We start from the raw sequence: 18,912 nt of genomic DNA, 5'->3' as shown, positions 1-18,912 counted from the left end.
GTTTTCTAGTCTCTACACCTATGAAGGCCAACAGGTGTCTGATGGGAATCAGCTGGAGAGCGGTCAGCTTTACGTGGCTGTGGGAAGAGAAAGGTTTAAGAAGCTGCCCTACAGTGACCTACTCTTCACCAAACCCAGAGGGACGAGGAGGGTCAATGGGTAAGCACTGACTGCACTGTCGAATTTAAACTAACATGTTGTCTGATACAAACAAACACTTTACACTGAGCAAACTATCATAAGTTATACATTTAACATGAGTAACATTGACCTATAACACACATTGTTAGTATCCATCCATCAGTATGTAGATTCCTGTGTCCTTCATGATCAGTGGTGGAAATTTTAAAATGGAATGCTATGGCTACCGGGGATGGTTCTTGGAGACCGCCCAGCTTGTGTTGTGTTCCTCTGTGCAAACCAATTACTCCTCCAGGGCTGAAATCTGCTTTCAAACCTCCTGAAACCTTCTTTCCCCAGCGGCAAATATTATTTTGGATGGATAATCTGCTGCATGTGATTAAAAGTGGAGCCTTTCCTACTGCAGTGTTTTAACAATTTGTACACTTAAAACAAACAATATGTGGAAAAAATGTATTATACTTAGCATTTCACATGCTGTGCTCAATTGTTCAAAAACAGTACACTACAGGTGTTTCTATATTATAGTAGGTATTGGTAGATTGGGACATGACTGAAAAAACAGTATCAAAACCTGCTTTCATTTTCACATGAACTTTAGTTCTGTTGGCGTTTACAAAATGACATTTGCTAATTTCCCAAGAACCTTGCATCATGTATTCACGTCAATAAAATAATTATTTCTGTTTGTTGTTTTGTTTCATTTACAGAATGAAAGCTTACTCGTTGCCACCTATCTACAGATTCTCCAAGCAAAATGGAAATGTAAGGATTTCATGTGCTTTTGCATGAATTATTTTGATTAGATTGTCTTGTTTTATGATCCCAAAGTTGGAAATGAATCATTTTCATAGCTTGTGTACTGTACAGTCCTTACATGGAAGGACTTAGCACAGCACTCTTTATATATAAATACATGAAATAGAGGAAAGTATTTGATTTTCTGTATCATTCAGTTACTATGAGTTAAGTAACCGCGGGATGGGTAGATGGATAAGCAATGTACCACTACCAGTTAGTCTTCAAAAATATTTTGTACATTGTGTTTAAATTCCCATTCTGTACATACTTTAAGTGTTACTATTTTTGAGTTTCTAATCAACTGACGCTGACTTCTGTTTCCTCCAGGGTAAGTCGTTGGTCCGCAGCAGTGACAGTGGAGACTCCAAGGCATCTCCTCCGAGCCACAATGGCAGCAACAAGGAGCACCTGTCGTCCATCGTCAGAGAGATCTCTCAGGCCAGACTCATCTCCCTCAGGAAGAAGAGGAGTGGACAAAGCATGACCCTCGGCGTCTCGGACAACGGTAATGCAGCAGGGATAGGAATGAAATATGTCTATACAGACCTGACAAATACACTACCTGTGTTTCCATCAATGCACATTTTAAAATACAGCATGAGAAAAGTTTCATGTAAAAGCAAAAATCTGAACAATCTTTGGAAAAAAAGGCAATAAAGACAGTGAAACTTTAGTAAAAAAGTTGATACGCTTGCTTTAGGTGGCTTTTTGCTTTCTTTTTAAAAAGAGTTTATGTGTATAATGGTGATGGAAACACCTTTTCTCAGTAAGTTCTGACGTAGCAAACATTTGACTCACATGACTGATCGGCTGTTTCCACTCTGAGCAAAGAAGAGAAGAAGCTGTCAGGGTTTTCCCACATCTCCTCCTGATTGTCAAAGCAGCCTCTTTTGTCTCTTACTCTGCCTCCTTGAGGTTTATTGGCAGTTCATTTATTACAGCCACATCTAACGTAGCATATACTGCCATCATCTGGCGAAACTACGATTTGTGTAGCCCAGTTTATTTGCGCCAAAACAGTTGATATACATGTAAATGTGGCTGATTCACTTTTTTTTTTTACCTTTTCTGCACATTTTAAAAGTTTGCTTCGAATTCGTATGACATTAACATGGAAAAACATTTAATGTGGCTGTTGACCGTCAATAGCACCAAATTTTAAGACAGGAGGCTGTGGCTCCTATAGTGGATTTTCTTGGTACAATATAAGAGATTTGTTGACAAACTCACAAAGGAAAAAACATAAAAAGAAAAGAAGAATGAAAAATGATAAATACGGAAAACTGAACAAAATAACTTTTACTGGATTTTTTACCATTTAAACAAAGAAAAAAAAATGTATCAACATTTGAATATGCTAGAAGTTGCAGCGTCACATACTTTCTAACACAACACAGTTCAAGTTTCATATGTCGCCTTTATTGAATATCAGCATGACTCGGAATGGAATAATGCATTAACTGTGTATTTTTCAGTTGACTGTGCAGGCTGACATCATCCGTCATCTGTAACATATTGTATCGTCTTATTCCAAACATTACAATCACAATCTTCATTTTCTGTTAATACTTGTCTACATGTGCTATTAAAAGTTGGAGTGTGTGTGTGCTGGCATGAAAATGTTGATGAATGCAAGATAAAGTGAATATCCAGGTGGATGGTAGATTGTGCTTGTGCAATTAAGAGGACGGGTGTCTGGCTCAAGAGATAAGATCCTTCTCCAGGACACCTCTCAAGACAATGTCACACCATCATACTCTTAACTGGTCCTGGCCTTTTTAGTGTCTAAATTGTCCTCTTCCGTGAATAATTACCATAACATTGGCACAAACAGGATTTATACACAGTTTGGCTTGTGAGATATACAGACATATGATGTAATGCATGGCCTTTGAATTCTTATGTAACCTGCTGCACTCTTAAACGTCCACATAGTGGCACTGTTGCCCTGCAAGACAAATACAGCAAGAAATATTGAAAGTAGGTCTAGCATGATGACATTAACTACTTTTACAGGAAACACATTACGTCATCTTCTGGTCATGAGACCAGTGTGTTATAATGTCCTTAAGAAACTCAGGTTAGTCTTTACTTCTGCTCATTGGCACTTGGCGCGTCTCTCAACATTAAGATGTTTTGTTCCTCTGGAACACTAAGAGTCACCTGTCAAGAATGGTATTTACTGCACAGTGTATATAAATGTGAAGGGGAATTGAGAGCATTTTTTAAAAATTTTACAGTAAAAGGGATTTTGATTTTCCGCATGCTGCTCCTGACCTTAATGTAACGCATGCTGCGGTATGAACCACATTACGTCATCCGGTGGCTCATGATAGATGTTGCCTGTTTCCTCGTCTGGCAGGAGAGTTGACAGCAGGAGCCCAGAGGAGCGTGGAGAATTGTGTCTGTGGTTCAGGGGAGCTGGCATTTTGCATCAAAAAAGAGGGATGAGGAATGCGTGTGTGCGTCTTTGTCCCTGTCTGTGTGTGCTTTTGAAACCTGTAATGTCACCCTCAGAATCCCGGCGTATACATCAGCTTGCGTGGCATGTCGCGTTTACAGACGGAGAAAAACATGTTGCATTATTGGTCCCCTTGGGTGACATTGACCAGAGATTGAATTAACAGACAGACAGCTCGGAAAACAAGATCAGGCATTAGACGAGATCGTTTGAACGGCTTAGAGAGCGTATCACGTTCCCTACACTGTTTGACCTATTGTGTCTTCTTCAGATGTTGTCATGTTTAGAATTAAAGGTGCAATATGTATGATTTTTTTCTTTTTAAACTTAAATTATCAAGAGAATGTGAAGAAGTAACAGTTTTTAAGTCATGTAAAACACATCCATGTGTTGTGTTTCAGAGATATACAGTATATTGAAGTTAGCATGCTAACCAGCTAGCCTCTAGCCACTTTGTAGAGTGATGGTCTGATAGTAAACAACACCAACACCGGCTAATACAGCAGCTACAGTTAGCAGCACTTAACTGCTACTCTGATGATATGCTGCCACCTATTTGTTTGGAGTATGAACTCAACAATTCTTACATACTGCTCCTTTAATGTTTTCCTTATTTGCTTGGCTTAGTCGCTGGGTGTAGTGCAGTCTCTGTCCATGGTGCTGAACAGCCTTTTTAGTTGAGCTGTCCTAAAGGTATCTCGACTCTCTCAGTTCATTTTCTCTTCCAAAATGCTAAAATGTTATTTGGCCTCTCAAAAGCAAACAGGAGCTGGAATCACAGCTTTTGTAGCCATTAGCAGCTAAGTTTAAGTGTCATGGATGTGTTGTAAGTTTCACAATAGGAACACAGTGTTCATTTCTCCTTTGTTTAGTGATTCACAACAGTACAGAGGTGATTTTGGTGTTATTCTCCCTTTGGGAAACCCTGCCCTGGCTTGGTTAGGAGGTAAACACATCCAGTTCTGCTGCCAAAAGGAATCCGGCCAAAAAAGTTGTCTGACTGGCAGAGGCTGTGGAAAGAACACAGCATGAAACCCACACTTCAGATCTCCGGTGTGCTGGAACGTTGGAGCGAAAACAAAAGATTATTATAAAGGTGTCATGTCATTATAAATGTATTTGTTATAGAGAGATGGAGGAAGAGGAGGAGGACTGAAAGGTAGTGGGAGAAAATGATGAAGAGATGGAGAGAGAAGAAAATGAACAATCGAGACGGAGTGACCCCGTAACTGGAGATTCTCCCTCTGTTCTGCGCTGACTTTGTTGTGACAGGGAGGTTGGTTTTTTGTGCGAGTCCGTGTGTGTCGCCGTGCCGGTCCCCATTATTCATTGTCTATCAGCTGCTGGGAGCCAGACTGAGGATAACTCCAGCAGTTTCTGTCTGGTAAAGCTTCTGACTTTTCTGCTTCATTAGAGTGAACACAGCGGTGAGTGACAGCAAAGACAAGGGGGAGGCAGCGCGACAGCTCATGCAGCAAAGGTCACGGAATGAATTTGAACTCGCTATAACAAAGACATTTGGCTTAAAAGACTTAACCAACAAGACACAGTCCGTGTTGTACGCTTCAGCCAACATACTATATGGAAGCTCTTTTAAATTGGCTCAATTATTGGTCCAGTGTTGGCTGTTGCCTTCAAAAATACATCCATGTTCAGGCTGTTGCTAGCCTCAAAATAGGAATAGGATGTTTATCGGTGTTCTCGTTCATAAAGGGCCTTTGTGACCAGTTCATTTAATGGCTCCCTTGAGAAGAGAGAAGAAGTAAAAAGAGACGCCGCAGGAATGGGAAAAGAGAAGAATACTAAGAAAGGATGTGTTTTGACAGGTGAGGGAAAAGAAGGGGAGATAAAAGCGAAGGTTAAAGAAAGGGGAATAAAAGGTTGAGATGATGAAGGGAGGAGAACATTATGAGGAATGAGAGGAGAAGGAAAGAATGAGTACAGGTGGAATCAAGTAGTGAATATGATGAATAGCCCGAGATGGTGGAGCATGAGCGCTGGGTGGAATAAAAAGGCCCGGAGATACTGAGGGGTAGAGGGATGGGTGGGGTTTGGATAATTGCCTTTCATTTGGATAATCTCTCCATTTAGAGTCATCAAAGCAGAATTTTACTTGCCTCTGCCCCTCGCTGGGGCCAAATTGCTGCTCTGAAAATCAACAAAAGAGCCTTGTACTTCAAGAAGAACGGACAGACAGGAAGGTATGGATAAGAGGTGAGAGAGAGGGAAGGCGAGGAGAGAACAGAAGGGGGAGGAGAAGGAGGTCCGCTGTGTCTGCTGATTATCTGGACTCTAACATGAGTTGTGTAGGCCTCTCTGTGAGGGGCCACGCTATTGTGGGTGCTTTGATTAGCAAAATGATGTGTGTGTGTCCTTGTCAGCACCATCTGATATTGACTTCTCGTTGTTGTAATTAATGTTGCTCCAGGACTATCACTGCAACTGACCAGTACAATTCTTGTGATGTCATAGCGATGGACTTGAGGAAAAACACAGAAAAAATGTGCACATGGGAGAAGTTATCCTTTTCTAGCACATAGTTAAAATTGGCCACCAGTTGAAATCATCCTCCAAACAAGATTACCAGAATAACCATTAATTGCTGCTAACTGTAGCCGCTGTTAGCTAGTTAGCTCAGTTAGTTATCTTTTTCAGGCCCAATGGGACCATAGTTGTCTTTTACATTATGTGAAAATTGTTATTTCTTTACATTCTGTTGTTTACATGATTTTTGAATATTTTAACCTAAATTATTACATATTGCACCTTTAACGTTGTGAAACAGTGCATTTTAAACCAACCATGATAATAAGCTAAACCCAACCAAGTTGTTTTGTTGTGTAAAAAACACTACAAATATTAAGTCAACTAGGTTTAAAAACATTAGATCAAGAACATAATAAGTTCCTGGGTGAAAAGCCTGTGCTCCACCACAACTTGCTCCCTATGTGGACTTTGCTTTTTGCTTTTCCAGCCATTTGCAATGACAGTCCTGGAGCAACATTGATTTAAATGTAGTAGGAACAACACCAACAACGCTGCCATATCATATAAACAGTTATGAAGATGTTGATGAAGGTTCTCAGGTTATGAAGATATATTCTTAACATGATTGGTATCTGTCAAAATAAGAAAATTGCATCCCTTTAGATACTAATGAAAGAACTGCAGTATTGATAAATGACAGCAGTGCAGTTTTGACACGTAAGCTTACTGTAATTCATTTGATTGATGAAACAATGATTCCTGACAAACATGATGCTGCACCTTGCTTATGCCTATGCTGATTTTATTGTATGTATTTTGTAGTAGTGGTTGCAGAGCTGATGTATTAGCTTCAGACTAGGGGCTGTTGATACTGTGGATAAGGAGATTGGCTTCTCTGAGAATTCAAACAGAAGTAAGATGACACTGTATATATCTGGAAAGTAAAGTGTGGATGCCTTCAAGACTGATCAAGATCTAATCGTCAGATTTTATACGTGTTGTTATTTTATGGGCAATCTTCTATGGATTCCATGCAGTCTCAGCAGCCTGAAACTCGGCAATATGGCAAAAACAACTGCATCAACAAGTCTGAAAGCAGTTTCACTTGATGGTAGATTTTACAGCAACACATGCGACACACACACATCCTAAGAGCTTTCATACACAAACATCTACAGAGCAGTTTTTTTGTGCGGTCGCAATATCTCAGCAAGGTTCATCTCGCCTTTTGTTCACATCTCTGAGTCTAGAGATGGTGAGTTCCAAATAACCCAGTTCACTCCCCCGCCAGTGTTTGCATTGAAACCTCAAGGACATCCACTTTACTTTGCTCCACTTTGTTCGGAGGAGCCTGCTGCTTTCTTTTCATACACTTGGCACCCATCTTTTTAATGTAGCAGGAGCCAATTCAATTCACACGAAGGCTCCATATTATGTCCGTTCCTATTATTTTCATTAAAGGCAGTTTGATTCGAAGTCAAGGGAGTTTGAAGTTAAGGTATTTTTCAGAAAGACTAATTTCAAAGAAATCAATACGGAAACATCCTTGGTGTTGTTTGCGTGTTGAGTGTGGGAGAAATGAAGACTGCCGCGCATGTGAGCATGTCTGCGTGTTTGTGCCTGCCTTTTTGCACATGCACATCCAGCCAGATCAACCTTCTGCCTCTGGTGTCATAAAATGTGATGCCGCCTCGGGGAATTAGCCCCGTTAGCATATGTATCTATAATTCCTGTCAGAGTGAAATAGTATTCCAAACAGCATCGGGAGGCAGGAGACGTGCACACAAAGAGGCAGCGAGTCTTAAAGTGTGCGCCTATGTCAAAAAAAAAGAGGCTCAGAGGCGAAGGATGAGAGATGGCAACATTTAGAGCAAGTTTTTTTTTTTTTTTCCCTTGCCAAGTTCTTAGAAAGTGCGGTTTGTGAGCACCGTGTTAAAAATATTTATGTGTGTTATGTGCCTGTGTTTAAGTGCGCACGCTCGTATGTCACATTTCCAGCAACACAACCATCCTTCCCACTCCTTCCTTCATTCTTCCTCTCCTTTCATCCCTCCCTTTTCACTACAGCAGAAAAAGGTTCTTCATGACCCTTTGATGCAGGATTACTGGATTAAAGAGCAGGGTAGCTGTACTAATCTGCCACATTAATCTGTTAACAAGTGTTTCAGCTGTGACATACAACAGCGCCGGCTGTGACATGTGAAGTATAGGGTTAGGGTAACGTGTGACACTTTGGATGACACAAATTTTCTTCATTTCTGTCACGTCTAATCTAGGCCGCCTCGCGCTTTTCAGTGTTTTTTTTTTTTTTTTTAGCTTGAGCTGGTAGACACACATCTGGGGTAGTTGTGATAGGAAAATCATCATCTGCAGGGTTTGTATCAGCCCGAGACTCTGAAACAGCTTTGACATTCAACCTAAATGGCACGAGTAAATATGTGACATTTGTGCAGATCTGAAGTTTACATCATGTGTTGGAGCCGGGCTTAGGAGGGCATCTGGAGTTGCTGCGATGCCAGAGGAAAATGCTTTGTGTTCACCGCTGTCAGCTCTAATGCAGTCCCACATACATTTTCAAATGTTGAACTATTTCTGTTATTTACCAGTTTGAGTCCGAACTGCACCCTAAATTGCAGTTAAGGGTGCAAAGAGAACATGGAAGCACACTGCAAAAACATGTATGGTCAAACTTTATAATAACCACAACTAATAAAGGGTAAATTTACAGTCAATTAAACTTTATTTTACAGTGTTAACAAACAATAAAATGCCTTAGAAACCATTTAGTAATCATCGTATTGTTAAGTTGCAACTGATGTTTAAAATACTTTGTAAATGGTTAATAAATACTGTGTAGTTCAATTGTTTAATAACTTGTTTAAAGCACTCAATTGTTTAACAGTCAAATAACTATTAACTGAAGTTTAATGTAGTGTACATGTACCATTTATTATTGGTGGTTATTTTAAAGTGTTTCCAAACATAAATAAATCACATCATCATGTAGATTTCAGATGATAGATAAGATGATATGATAAATGGCTCTACTTGTATTAAAAACATAATTATAGTTTTGCCTGGGTTCCATATTCCCATAATCAAACATCCAACCACAGGAAATATCACTGAAGTTATTGATGAGTACAACTTTGAAACGTTGCCTATAAAATCACTGCCTTTCAAGCATGCAATTCTGTTTTTTAAGTTAATCAAGAAAAATCTAATTGCAATTTTTCTGATTAGACAGAAGCCGGTTGGAATAAAACCTTCATATCACGATGATTCCAGATTCAATTTAATTATCATTATGCAACCAGAACTGTACAATAAAAGGACACTTCGTGGCGAGGTTTCAAGCAACTGGGAGAGAAGTGAGAGAGAACAAAGTCCATGAATTATAAAAATATTTAACTGAAGCCATGACCTTTATAAATATTACTCCGCCTGTCTGACTGCAACACTGTTAAGCAGAGCTTTCTTCTGACTTAATGTCAAAGCTATCTAAGCACTCGGCTGCACACTGCTGTGGATGAGAGGTATTTTCTACACTACTGAAAAAGTACACTCTAGAGATAATGCACTCTATTCAATTTTTCAGAGACATCTTGGAGACTTTTTTTATGGACTTATACTAAAATAATCTCTCTCAATCATGGTTTATGATGACAAGAAGTGTGCGGTGTGGTCTGTATCTGCAGAGAGCCTGCCTTTTATTTATTTCTTTGCTTATATTTATTTGACAGGGACAGTGCACAGCTACTTACCTGTACCAGAGCTAGCTATAAGCTAATTTACATCTGTAGTCCCTGAGCAGGAGACAGAGGTAACGTCTTAGTCAACGCATAGAATAAAAAAACAGAACAATACATATTCACTATACAACAACAACAACAGCAATATTTTCTGAACCTTAAACTCTACAATTAACAGATTTCTGTGTTTGCAGTGATGTGTGATGGATACAGGATTGGGTTGATTATAGCCATGATCTCATTTTAAATTCAAAATTAATGAGACTCAACAAGCTGCTTTGAATCACGTGTTTACAAACAGCAACCGATAAATCATGCATAATATGCCTTTAATGCAACGATTGTTACACACTAGAAATATTTACAATAGCTACAAAATGTATGTCATACTGGACATTACTGCTGCATTCGTCCTACAGTTTCCACCAAGCTCGCTGACTGAAAGCTTTTTAAAGGCACACTCTAGCGATCGAGCACTGCACTTCCATGAAGTTGGGAGACTCACACGAGACAGATGTTAAAGATAAAGGTCAAAACATATTGTGACTTTTAGTCCCCGTATGGCTGAAGCTCTAAAAGCACTGGATCCTACAGCTCCACCTTAATAACATCTGTCATCAGAAAAGCTTTTTAAAATCATTTTACAACCACTTTTTAAAGTTAAGTGCTCCCTCTGACAAGTAAATGGAATTCCATGTGTTAAAATCAATGTTGAGTCAAACTAATAATTCTTTTACACCTACACTGTTTTGCCTTATAAACTGTAACAACACATTTTGTAATAAACATATGTATTACATGGAAATATATTGTGTGAATGCACGAGAGAGAGAGATGTCAAGTCATCAGATTTTACACAAAGCAGCTGGATTGTTTTTCTGTGTCGCATCACTATAAACTAAAACCAACTGGGCCGCTCTCATGGCGTACGGCCACACAGTCATCAAATGTTTTAACAGGGCCCTGGTCAGTGACTGGAGCACACTTGCTGAGTGGCAACATTTCATAATTACCATTCCGAGTTACTACCCGTGTTGTTTTACACCCCACCATAACTCAGCCATGTGCTGAGTGGGTTAAATCAGCTGGGTGTAAATAAGCAATATACTGCGCTGTGAGGTGATATACAGGGAGCGTTGTGTGCAGTGATTTAGGTACATTAAGTAGTACGTCAAGACTTGAGTGTTTATTTAACACAGCAGAGCTAATCCACTGAAAGTGGAATTGGCTTGTGGAGGCCATGTCAACGATTTTTCCACGTGTGGTTTATAAGCATAAATACGCTGCGTATTTAAAAACGGTGATTTGTATTTATTTAAAACTACAACCTCTGCCATTTAGGGATTGATTTTCCTGAGGTGGCTTTTGGAAAATAAAGATTCTGTTCTTATGTAGGCAAAAAAAAAAAGGAAGAAAAACAGCAGTACTGCTGCCCGTGGCATTCAAAACATATCTTCGAACATCCAGTGGAGACGTTAGCCTTTAGAGTGTCTCCTTGCGCCTATCAACAACATAAAGGATGCAATAAAAAATGTGTATTACATTAAAGCAACATTATATAACTTTTTTACCTTAAAAATAACAGCTTCAAAATCATGTTGATGGTACAGTGTCTTGTAATAGGGTGAATGGTGTCTCACATTGTTATGATATAATAAGTTTGTCAATTGTCAATTGTTACAGACCTGAGATTTATATTTATGACAGTGGCGTTGCACTCAGAAACTGTTGGGGCGCCAAGTCACACACAATGACAATTTCTCCATAATGTTGCTTTAAAAGTGAAACATACAACATTCACTGTCACCAGTATTGCACTGGAGCACCAGAAACTGTCAAACTATAAACTGCTGGTCAAATATGGATCAAGATTTGCCTCCAATGTGGACCGTTAAGCTGCAATAGGAGACTCATTGTAACCACGTGACCACCATTTTGTGTCTGCTTGGCAATGCAGGCTCACGTAATTCGGATCCAGCTGTCAAACCTAATGTTTTCAGAAACATAGTGTAGTATTTAGCTGTAATACGAGCAAGGCCATCCCGGCGACCAAAACAAAGAACGGCCAAGTTCAGATTACCACACACACAGAGGCAGTGTGACATCATTCTTTGTTCAGGATGCTGTTATTCCACTATGTTTTTACAGAGCTAATACGTAGTTGTTTGCTGCTATATAGCGTATCAGTGGTCAAAATCTGATATACCTAACCCTAAAGGTGCCATATGATTCACTCAAAACAAACAGGGGGCAGCATGTTACCAGAATAACTGCTAGATGCTGCTAACCATAGCTGTTGTTAGCTAGTTAGCTCAGTTAGCAGTGCAAATTGCAACGCAGGCTTTGGACCTGGACGGGCCAGGACTAGCTGGCTAGTATGCTAACTTCAGCAGATATCTTCTTTTAATTCTGTTGGTAAGTTTAGTAAATGTTTGAATAATTTTAACTAAAACTCATATTGCTAATGTAAGTTTTGGGGATGGAGGCTTGATTTTGTTCAGCAGTCCTTCATTTCTAAGGCTAAACAACCAACTATGATTGACCTGATGTGGATGTTAGGTGGTCATCATGAGTTTGCTCATTACATGCTGGTTATTATTTTGATAATTTTCTCATCAAGCAGTGCAGCAAGTGGCACAAATACCAAAAGACCAATTATTTTCCATTATTCGATGTTTTGTTTTCAGCACTGAGTTGAAATAATATGATTGTCATGCAGTGTCTCAGAAGCTCGATTCAGTTCATTGGTTTTCCCAAAGGTGTCACAGCACTGAGAACATTTTGCATCTTATCCTGGAAAGAATTGTATAAAGGCTTCAGGAGAAGCTCGAGTGAATGTTTTGCACAACATTAAAAACAGCAGGTCTCTCCAGCACAGAGACTTCACGGCTGTGAAACGCAACATACATCCTCTATCAACCTATTCATGGTTCCATTTGCGATGAAAAAAAAAAAAAGGAAATGTATTCACGCCCTGGTCTGCTTCAGATTTCCTGTGGAGTGGAGAACTTGATTGCACTGCACTGTATGGGATTTATTCAGAAATGCTTCCTGGAGGAGTGGAAAAGCTTTTAAACATGATATTAGACCCCGCAAGTCGCTGCTGCTGGATGTGGCTGCCCACTCAAACGCTGCAGTGGAGGACTGAAGAAAACACTGACGTAATGCACATCAACATAGAGTGAGAGCTTTTTCATGAAGGCGTACACCGATATAATATTGAGCGCTTTTATTCTTCAGCTTAATTCACATGTTGCTTCATCCCTGCTGAGTTTAAACTCCTTGCTACAACATCTATATATGAGAAGATTGCATATACTGTAGAAGGAAAGAGAACATGTTTGAGTTTGCTCACACTGTGCTGGGACGTTGTTGACAATGTAGATCAGGTTCTGCTGTGATACATTGTTGTTTTATTAATTAAGTTGATCAATGTAAACAATACATATTTCATGGGATAGTATTTACATCATGTTACCTCGTGTAAAGCGCACACTGGATTCCCCCCAGTGTGTCGGGGTTACCAGAATTGGATGAGCGCATCAAATGGAAACACAGATCAGAGAAATGCTTCACACTGTTGCTGTATGTGTCCTCAAACTGAAATCCTGCAGCGGTGAGGCAGAATGCAATGCTTTTATATCGAGAGAGAGATGGAGTTTGTTGAGGAGCGGGAGATTATTGTGGTTTATCCCTGCGATCACTTCATCTTCAGTTGTGTTTTATTACTTTTCTCTGGGAACAACAGTCATTTATAACTTTACCTTTCATAAGAATGGCAGCGAGAGCCATTTATGTGAGTAATTATACTCACTTACACTTGCATCCTTGTTTTACCTCACTCTGATGGATGACATGTAGCATTACTCCTGAGATGTGGGTGTGCTCTGTCTGCGCTCGTGTGCCAATAGTAGAAGTGAAAGGGAAATATGTGTGTGTGTGTTTGTGTGTGTGTTTGTGCCCGATTATGATAGAAAAAAAGCAGACAGACACTTTTACACACACATACACAAAACTGTCTAGCCACTTGCAACGCCAGAACACAAATCTACTGGATTTAATGAAGAAGGGGAGATTCTAAATATTGTGTTTAATTTGATTTAGCATTTTCATGAGCCTGTGCCTCATCCTTAAATCACGTTAAGATGTTTGGAGTCGCAGCGGCTCATCCAGCGCTCACTGCTTACGCTCGATCGTTCGGCCCTCGCTGTTAATGAATGCAGGCGATTTCCATAAAATATTCTTAAAGAGGTCCGTTATTATTACCATAACGTTTCATCTCCCACCATAGCTAAACTTCAATCAGTTTTGCATTTGAAATGCATTAAATGTCTCCATAAACTCTTCTAATCTCTACCCGAGTCATTTTTCTTCTTTAACTGGTATGTGTAGAAAGGGAAACTAATATTAAAGACATTAATTACACTGTTCTGTTTTTTTTTTTTTTTCTACCCACCACTCTTTTGCCGCTTATTTCTGATTGGAAATTTCAGTCTCATCCAGTGTTTCAAAACAAGTGTGTAATTATGTTGTTTATCAGAGCGTATAGTTGTATTCCTCTTATGATGTTTTGGGTTAATTACTCCGAGGCCTTTGATGCACATGTTCACATGGAAACTTAAAAAAAAAAGAACGAAAAAAACTCATATTAATTTTGCACTCCAACAAACCTGCCTTGCTGAGCTGATTGCTTCAGTGGAAATGAGTATGATGCTGAGTATTGAGTCGTGGTGTGATGTCTTCATGTGATGACCGAGAGTATCACAGTTGTTTAGGCTGTAAATGATGACAGGTGTTTCCTCTGGCGAACTGTGCAGGATATATTCTGGCAGCCTTGCATACTATTAATGTTTTTGTTTTTGTTATTTAGTCTGTATTACACACTGTGTCTTGGGTACAGTGCTGGAAGGAGTGCTCAGCACTTTTGCCTAAGTGAAAGTAGCAATAACGCAGTGTAAAAATACGTGTGTGTTGATTCTGGTGGCTCCTGTGAACAAAAGTACTTAAGTACACAAAATAAGATAATAAGTAATAATTATGTAGAATGGCCCATTTCAGAGTCATATATATTATATTTTTGTGTGGTGGTTTATTGCATTCTTATTTATCACTTTAATGTTGAAGCAAGTAAAGGTGGGGCTGATTTTAATCCATTTATTGCTATCTTAATGAATAATAATACAACATCATGTATTTGTTGATTATATTTTGTATCATTGTTATCAATCAGAAGTAACTGAAGTTATCAAATAGCTGTGGTGGAGTAAAATGTACTTTATTTGCTTCTGAAATGTAGTGGAACAGAAGAACTGTAGCAGAAATGGAACTACTTAAATAAAGTACAAGTTCCTCATAGTTGTACTGAGGTACAGCGATAAAGTAAATGTACTTTCTTACACTCCAACAGTTCTTGGGAAGAATAATCTTGACTGCAGCTTGCGGGCTAGTTTAGTTTAGTTTGAAAAAATGCTCCAGCAGATAAAAAATCAGCAATTTCCCCAAATCAAGCAGAAAATTCAAGGTCCATTTCTTCAAGTCAGTGCCAAGTGCCTCCTCATAGAAAACCAGTGTCAGGGACGAAAATAGCAGTGAAGACCTGAGGGAATCTCTCTAATGGAACTGGATTACATGTTGTGTTTATTACATAAAAATGGTGAAGGTAAGAACAACATCCACCTTCATACACCTGTGGGGTTATTAAAATGATTACTGCTGTGGTGATAGTAATGATGAAGATGATGGTGGTCTAATGTGGCATTTGTATTCTGAATCTTCTCCTGACCTTGAATTTGTTCCTTGTGGTATGTTCCCTGGTCTCTCCGTAGCACACGTCCATTGTCTGGGGAAGTTGTTTACTTGCCTGATACAGTCCTGGGGTGTTTTTCCCCTTTTGGTCACCAGGTGTCACTCTTGTGCCGTGTTTGTTGAAGCCTGAAAACACCAGCTGTGGTATAAAAGACGTATAATTTCAACAAGTCACTTACTGGAGGATAAATAAAAGCTCCCTTATTTATAGGAGAGGCTTTATGGATTTCTGAAATGATGTAATGGGCTCTGACTGAGGGATTCAGGGTATGAAAAGTAGTCAGCACATAAAGGCAAAAAAATGAAGCTGTAAAATTAAATTAGAGAGTGAAAAACAAAGTGATGGCGTGAGGATTTTACATAACAAGAGTGGCTCTAAATGAACCTGTATTTACCAGCACGTAGTTGAGATTGTTTTGTGTTGAAGTCGTACACAGTGATAACATGTAGAGTTTCTTTCTTTGCATGTCTTCCACGTAATTCATATCATTTTGTCACCTCTCTGACTTTTGTCTTTTTTTTGTCTAATTTGGGCTCGAGAAGTCTGTGCTAGATGGAATAAATGTAGCATTTACACCAGGATGACACCCATCACTCACCTTCATGTTGCGCTGCCCCTAACAAGCCCAGTCAGGACACAATATCACACATCCGGATGAAACACATGGGTATATGTCATAACATCACACATGCTTTAAATCAGTTTCTTGACTTTAAAGGGCCGGCTGCCTCTTCTGTAAAACCAGCCCACGCTTCTCTGACATTCACATATTTGCTACGCTCATTTCAAAGTACCTCTGTTTTCCTCTGTTTCCAGATGACCTGGAATCAAAGGCTGACGATGGAACCACTGAGGACAAAACCCCCAAAGACCAGCCGGCCGAAGAGGTAAACGTACAGCGTGCATGACAGTCTGTTACAGGGACAAACAATAACATCTTTGTGAGGAGACGTCGATGAACATTCTGTTTGATGTGACTTCTCATTAGGACACACAGCAGGCACAGCTCCTGACATAATATCACGGGGCTCGGCTCTTTGTAGCCTGTTGTTGTTGTCCTCATTGTACCTGGAGAATATGTCATCATGACATGTCTGATTTCTCTGTATGTTAACAAGCTAAAACATCAATATCAACTGACTTTTACTCGTTAATGCTTCAAAGGTCATATTGATAACATTTTTATGTGGACAAATAATTGTTTAAATAATACATCTACAGAGCTTGTAGAAAGGTGCAGAATAAAAGTATCTCTTTTCCTTTCAAACATTATCATGATTGCAAATTAATAATTTTAAAATGTTTGTCGGGTCCAAAATGATTGTTTTATTTATCTCTGTGTACGAATTCTGACAGTTGGTTCCAGTTTCTAACAAAGTTTGTGAGCTGATAGCGTAGCACCGTTGGAATCGGCAGTAGTTGCCAGTTTTGTGGGAAAACAACGTTCAAATGGTTGAGATACAGAATACAAATCATTTTTGACCATGTGTCATGAGAAGACTGACTTTGATTTATATTTTCTAACTATATAATTATGCAATACCTATAATTTAATTACCCAGTAATTACATATTAAAAAAGACCCGTCGCTTGATACAGCATGTTACATTACAGAGCACAAATGCATGTTGTTTCTCTGCTACTTGTTGCATATTGATTGACATCCTATAAAAAGGGTCTTGAAAGAAAATAGCTTTGGCTCCATTTGATTTGTAGGTGCCCCTGACTCAATAGCGCTGGCACTCTCTTTCAGGAAAGTGTGTAAACAATCCAATTACACTGTACCGCACCGGAAATATTTAGATCTGTCAATTTGTTTTTATTGCATCACAGAAACCTGCAGATGACGACACAAAAGCCGCAGAGGAAAATGGCAAAAAGGCAGGAGAGGAGGAAGCCGCTGCTGCAAACACCACAGAAGAAGACACTTCCGCTAGCAAGGAAGGAGAGGAGGAAAAGATAAATGGGGAAAAAGAGGGAGGGGAAGAGAAAAGGGAAAACGACCAGACAAATGATGAAAAACAGGGTGAGGCAACGGCAGGATCTAAGGAGAAGGAGGAGGAGGAGGTGGTAGAAGAAAAAGTGAAGGAAGAGGTCACGGATGAGAGCAAGGAGGAGGTTAAGGGTGAGGAGCAGGGGTCCAGCAGTAGTAACAATGATAAGACCCATGACGGTGAAGAGAAAGAGGATGGAAGCCGTACATCTTCTGAGGATGAGAAGGGTGAGCGAGGCAAAGATATGAAAGAAGAAGAGAAGCAAGATAAAGACAGTGGAAAGGAGGAGAAAAGCAGCTCAGAGCAAGTTAATGATGTAGACACGGGGGAGGAACAGAAAGAGAGCGAAAACAGCGATGACCCGGGGAAGACTCAGTCAGATAACGAGACAAAAGAGAGCGATAGAGGCAGAAGTAGCAGTGGCAACCGTAACCGGGAAGAAGAAGTGAACAAAACAAAAGAGGGAGCTACCAAAGAGTCAGGAGAAGAGGAGGAGAGAGAGGTGAACGGAGGGGTCAGCGGAGGAGATGATGAAGTGGAAAGTGAAGCAGAGCTCGACCTGCCGGAGAAAAACTCAGCCGGTCGCAAAGACGCCACAGAGAACGGAGAGAGAGGGGAGGATGCTGATACAGACAGCGGAGATAAAAGCAGGAAGGAGAAGGATTAGGAGAAAAAGAGAAAATGTCAAAGTTATTCAAAATGGTAAGCAATTTAAGAATAATGAAGGTGGGAAGAGCAAATTCACAAGAAGTGAAGCGAGACAATATTTTACTAGATGGCCTTGTAGAGTCTGCACTGATAAGAAAACATTCCAATGTTGAAGCTTTGAGTGACTGGCTGCTAAATGACGTCAGGTACAGGAACACCGTCAAACATTCAGGTATGCATTCTGAGAGCTATTTATCAAACATTTATTCATAAGTATCATGTTTAAAACAGCTAAAACATATACAAGCTAACAATATAGTCTCATATTATTCCTCATTTAAACACACTGTTACCTCCAGAGCTGCTTTATTGTTCCAGTATGTGAGCACTGTGGTGAGCGAAGCAGGGAAGCTGAGAAATAGCGAGAACGATATATTAAATGTTTAAGAAAAATAGATGGTTATTTTTAACAGGTGTGATTGTACTAGCTGCTTGTTTTTAAAGATGGCTTTTGTATGTATTGTATTTTTGTTTATTTTCCAAAGCAAGTGATACCAATGAACTTTTTCAAGTATAAGCTATGTGTAATATTGTGAGCGTACTGCACGTGTCTGAAAGTTCAGCTAAGTTAATGGTAGAGATGGTATGAGTTTAGTTTGAAAGTTTCTTTCTGTTCAGCTGTTCTCAATCGTAATCCTTCGTTATGTTGTCACTACTGTATGTTTTTATCATTATTTGTTTATTCATATCTGTCTTCTACCAGAATAATAAAAAAAAAGATAATATCACAGTTAAGCACACTTCATTACATGATGATTCTGA

At 39.5% G+C, this 18,912-nt stretch overlaps 1 protein-coding gene across 1 annotated transcript in view; it reads left to right on the top strand.

Annotated features, from left to right (window-relative positions):
* Positions 1 to 18,912, top strand: part of LOC311260138 (uncharacterized protein) — a 22,244-nt gene extending 3,332 nt beyond the window's left edge. The window contains exons 3-7 of the mRNA XM_084357653.1: positions 10 to 159; positions 852 to 906; positions 1,270 to 1,447; positions 16,265 to 16,335; positions 17,282 to 18,912. Of these exons, the coding sequence (XP_084213779.1) occupies positions 10 to 159; positions 852 to 906; positions 1,270 to 1,447; positions 16,265 to 16,335; positions 17,282 to 18,109 (1,282 nt within the window). The 3' untranslated portion in view covers positions 18,110 to 18,912. The remainder of the gene's footprint in view (positions 1 to 9; positions 160 to 851; positions 907 to 1,269; positions 1,448 to 16,264; positions 16,336 to 17,281) is intronic.

The sequence above is a fragment of the Pagrus pagrus genome (genome assembly GCF_965226575.1).
Source record: "Pagrus pagrus genome assembly, chromosome: 7".
Lineage (NCBI taxonomy): Eukaryota > Metazoa > Chordata > Actinopteri > Spariformes > Sparidae > Pagrus > Pagrus pagrus.
Note: the sequence above shows the minus strand (reverse complement) of the source record. Positions and strands in the feature narration are given on the sequence as shown.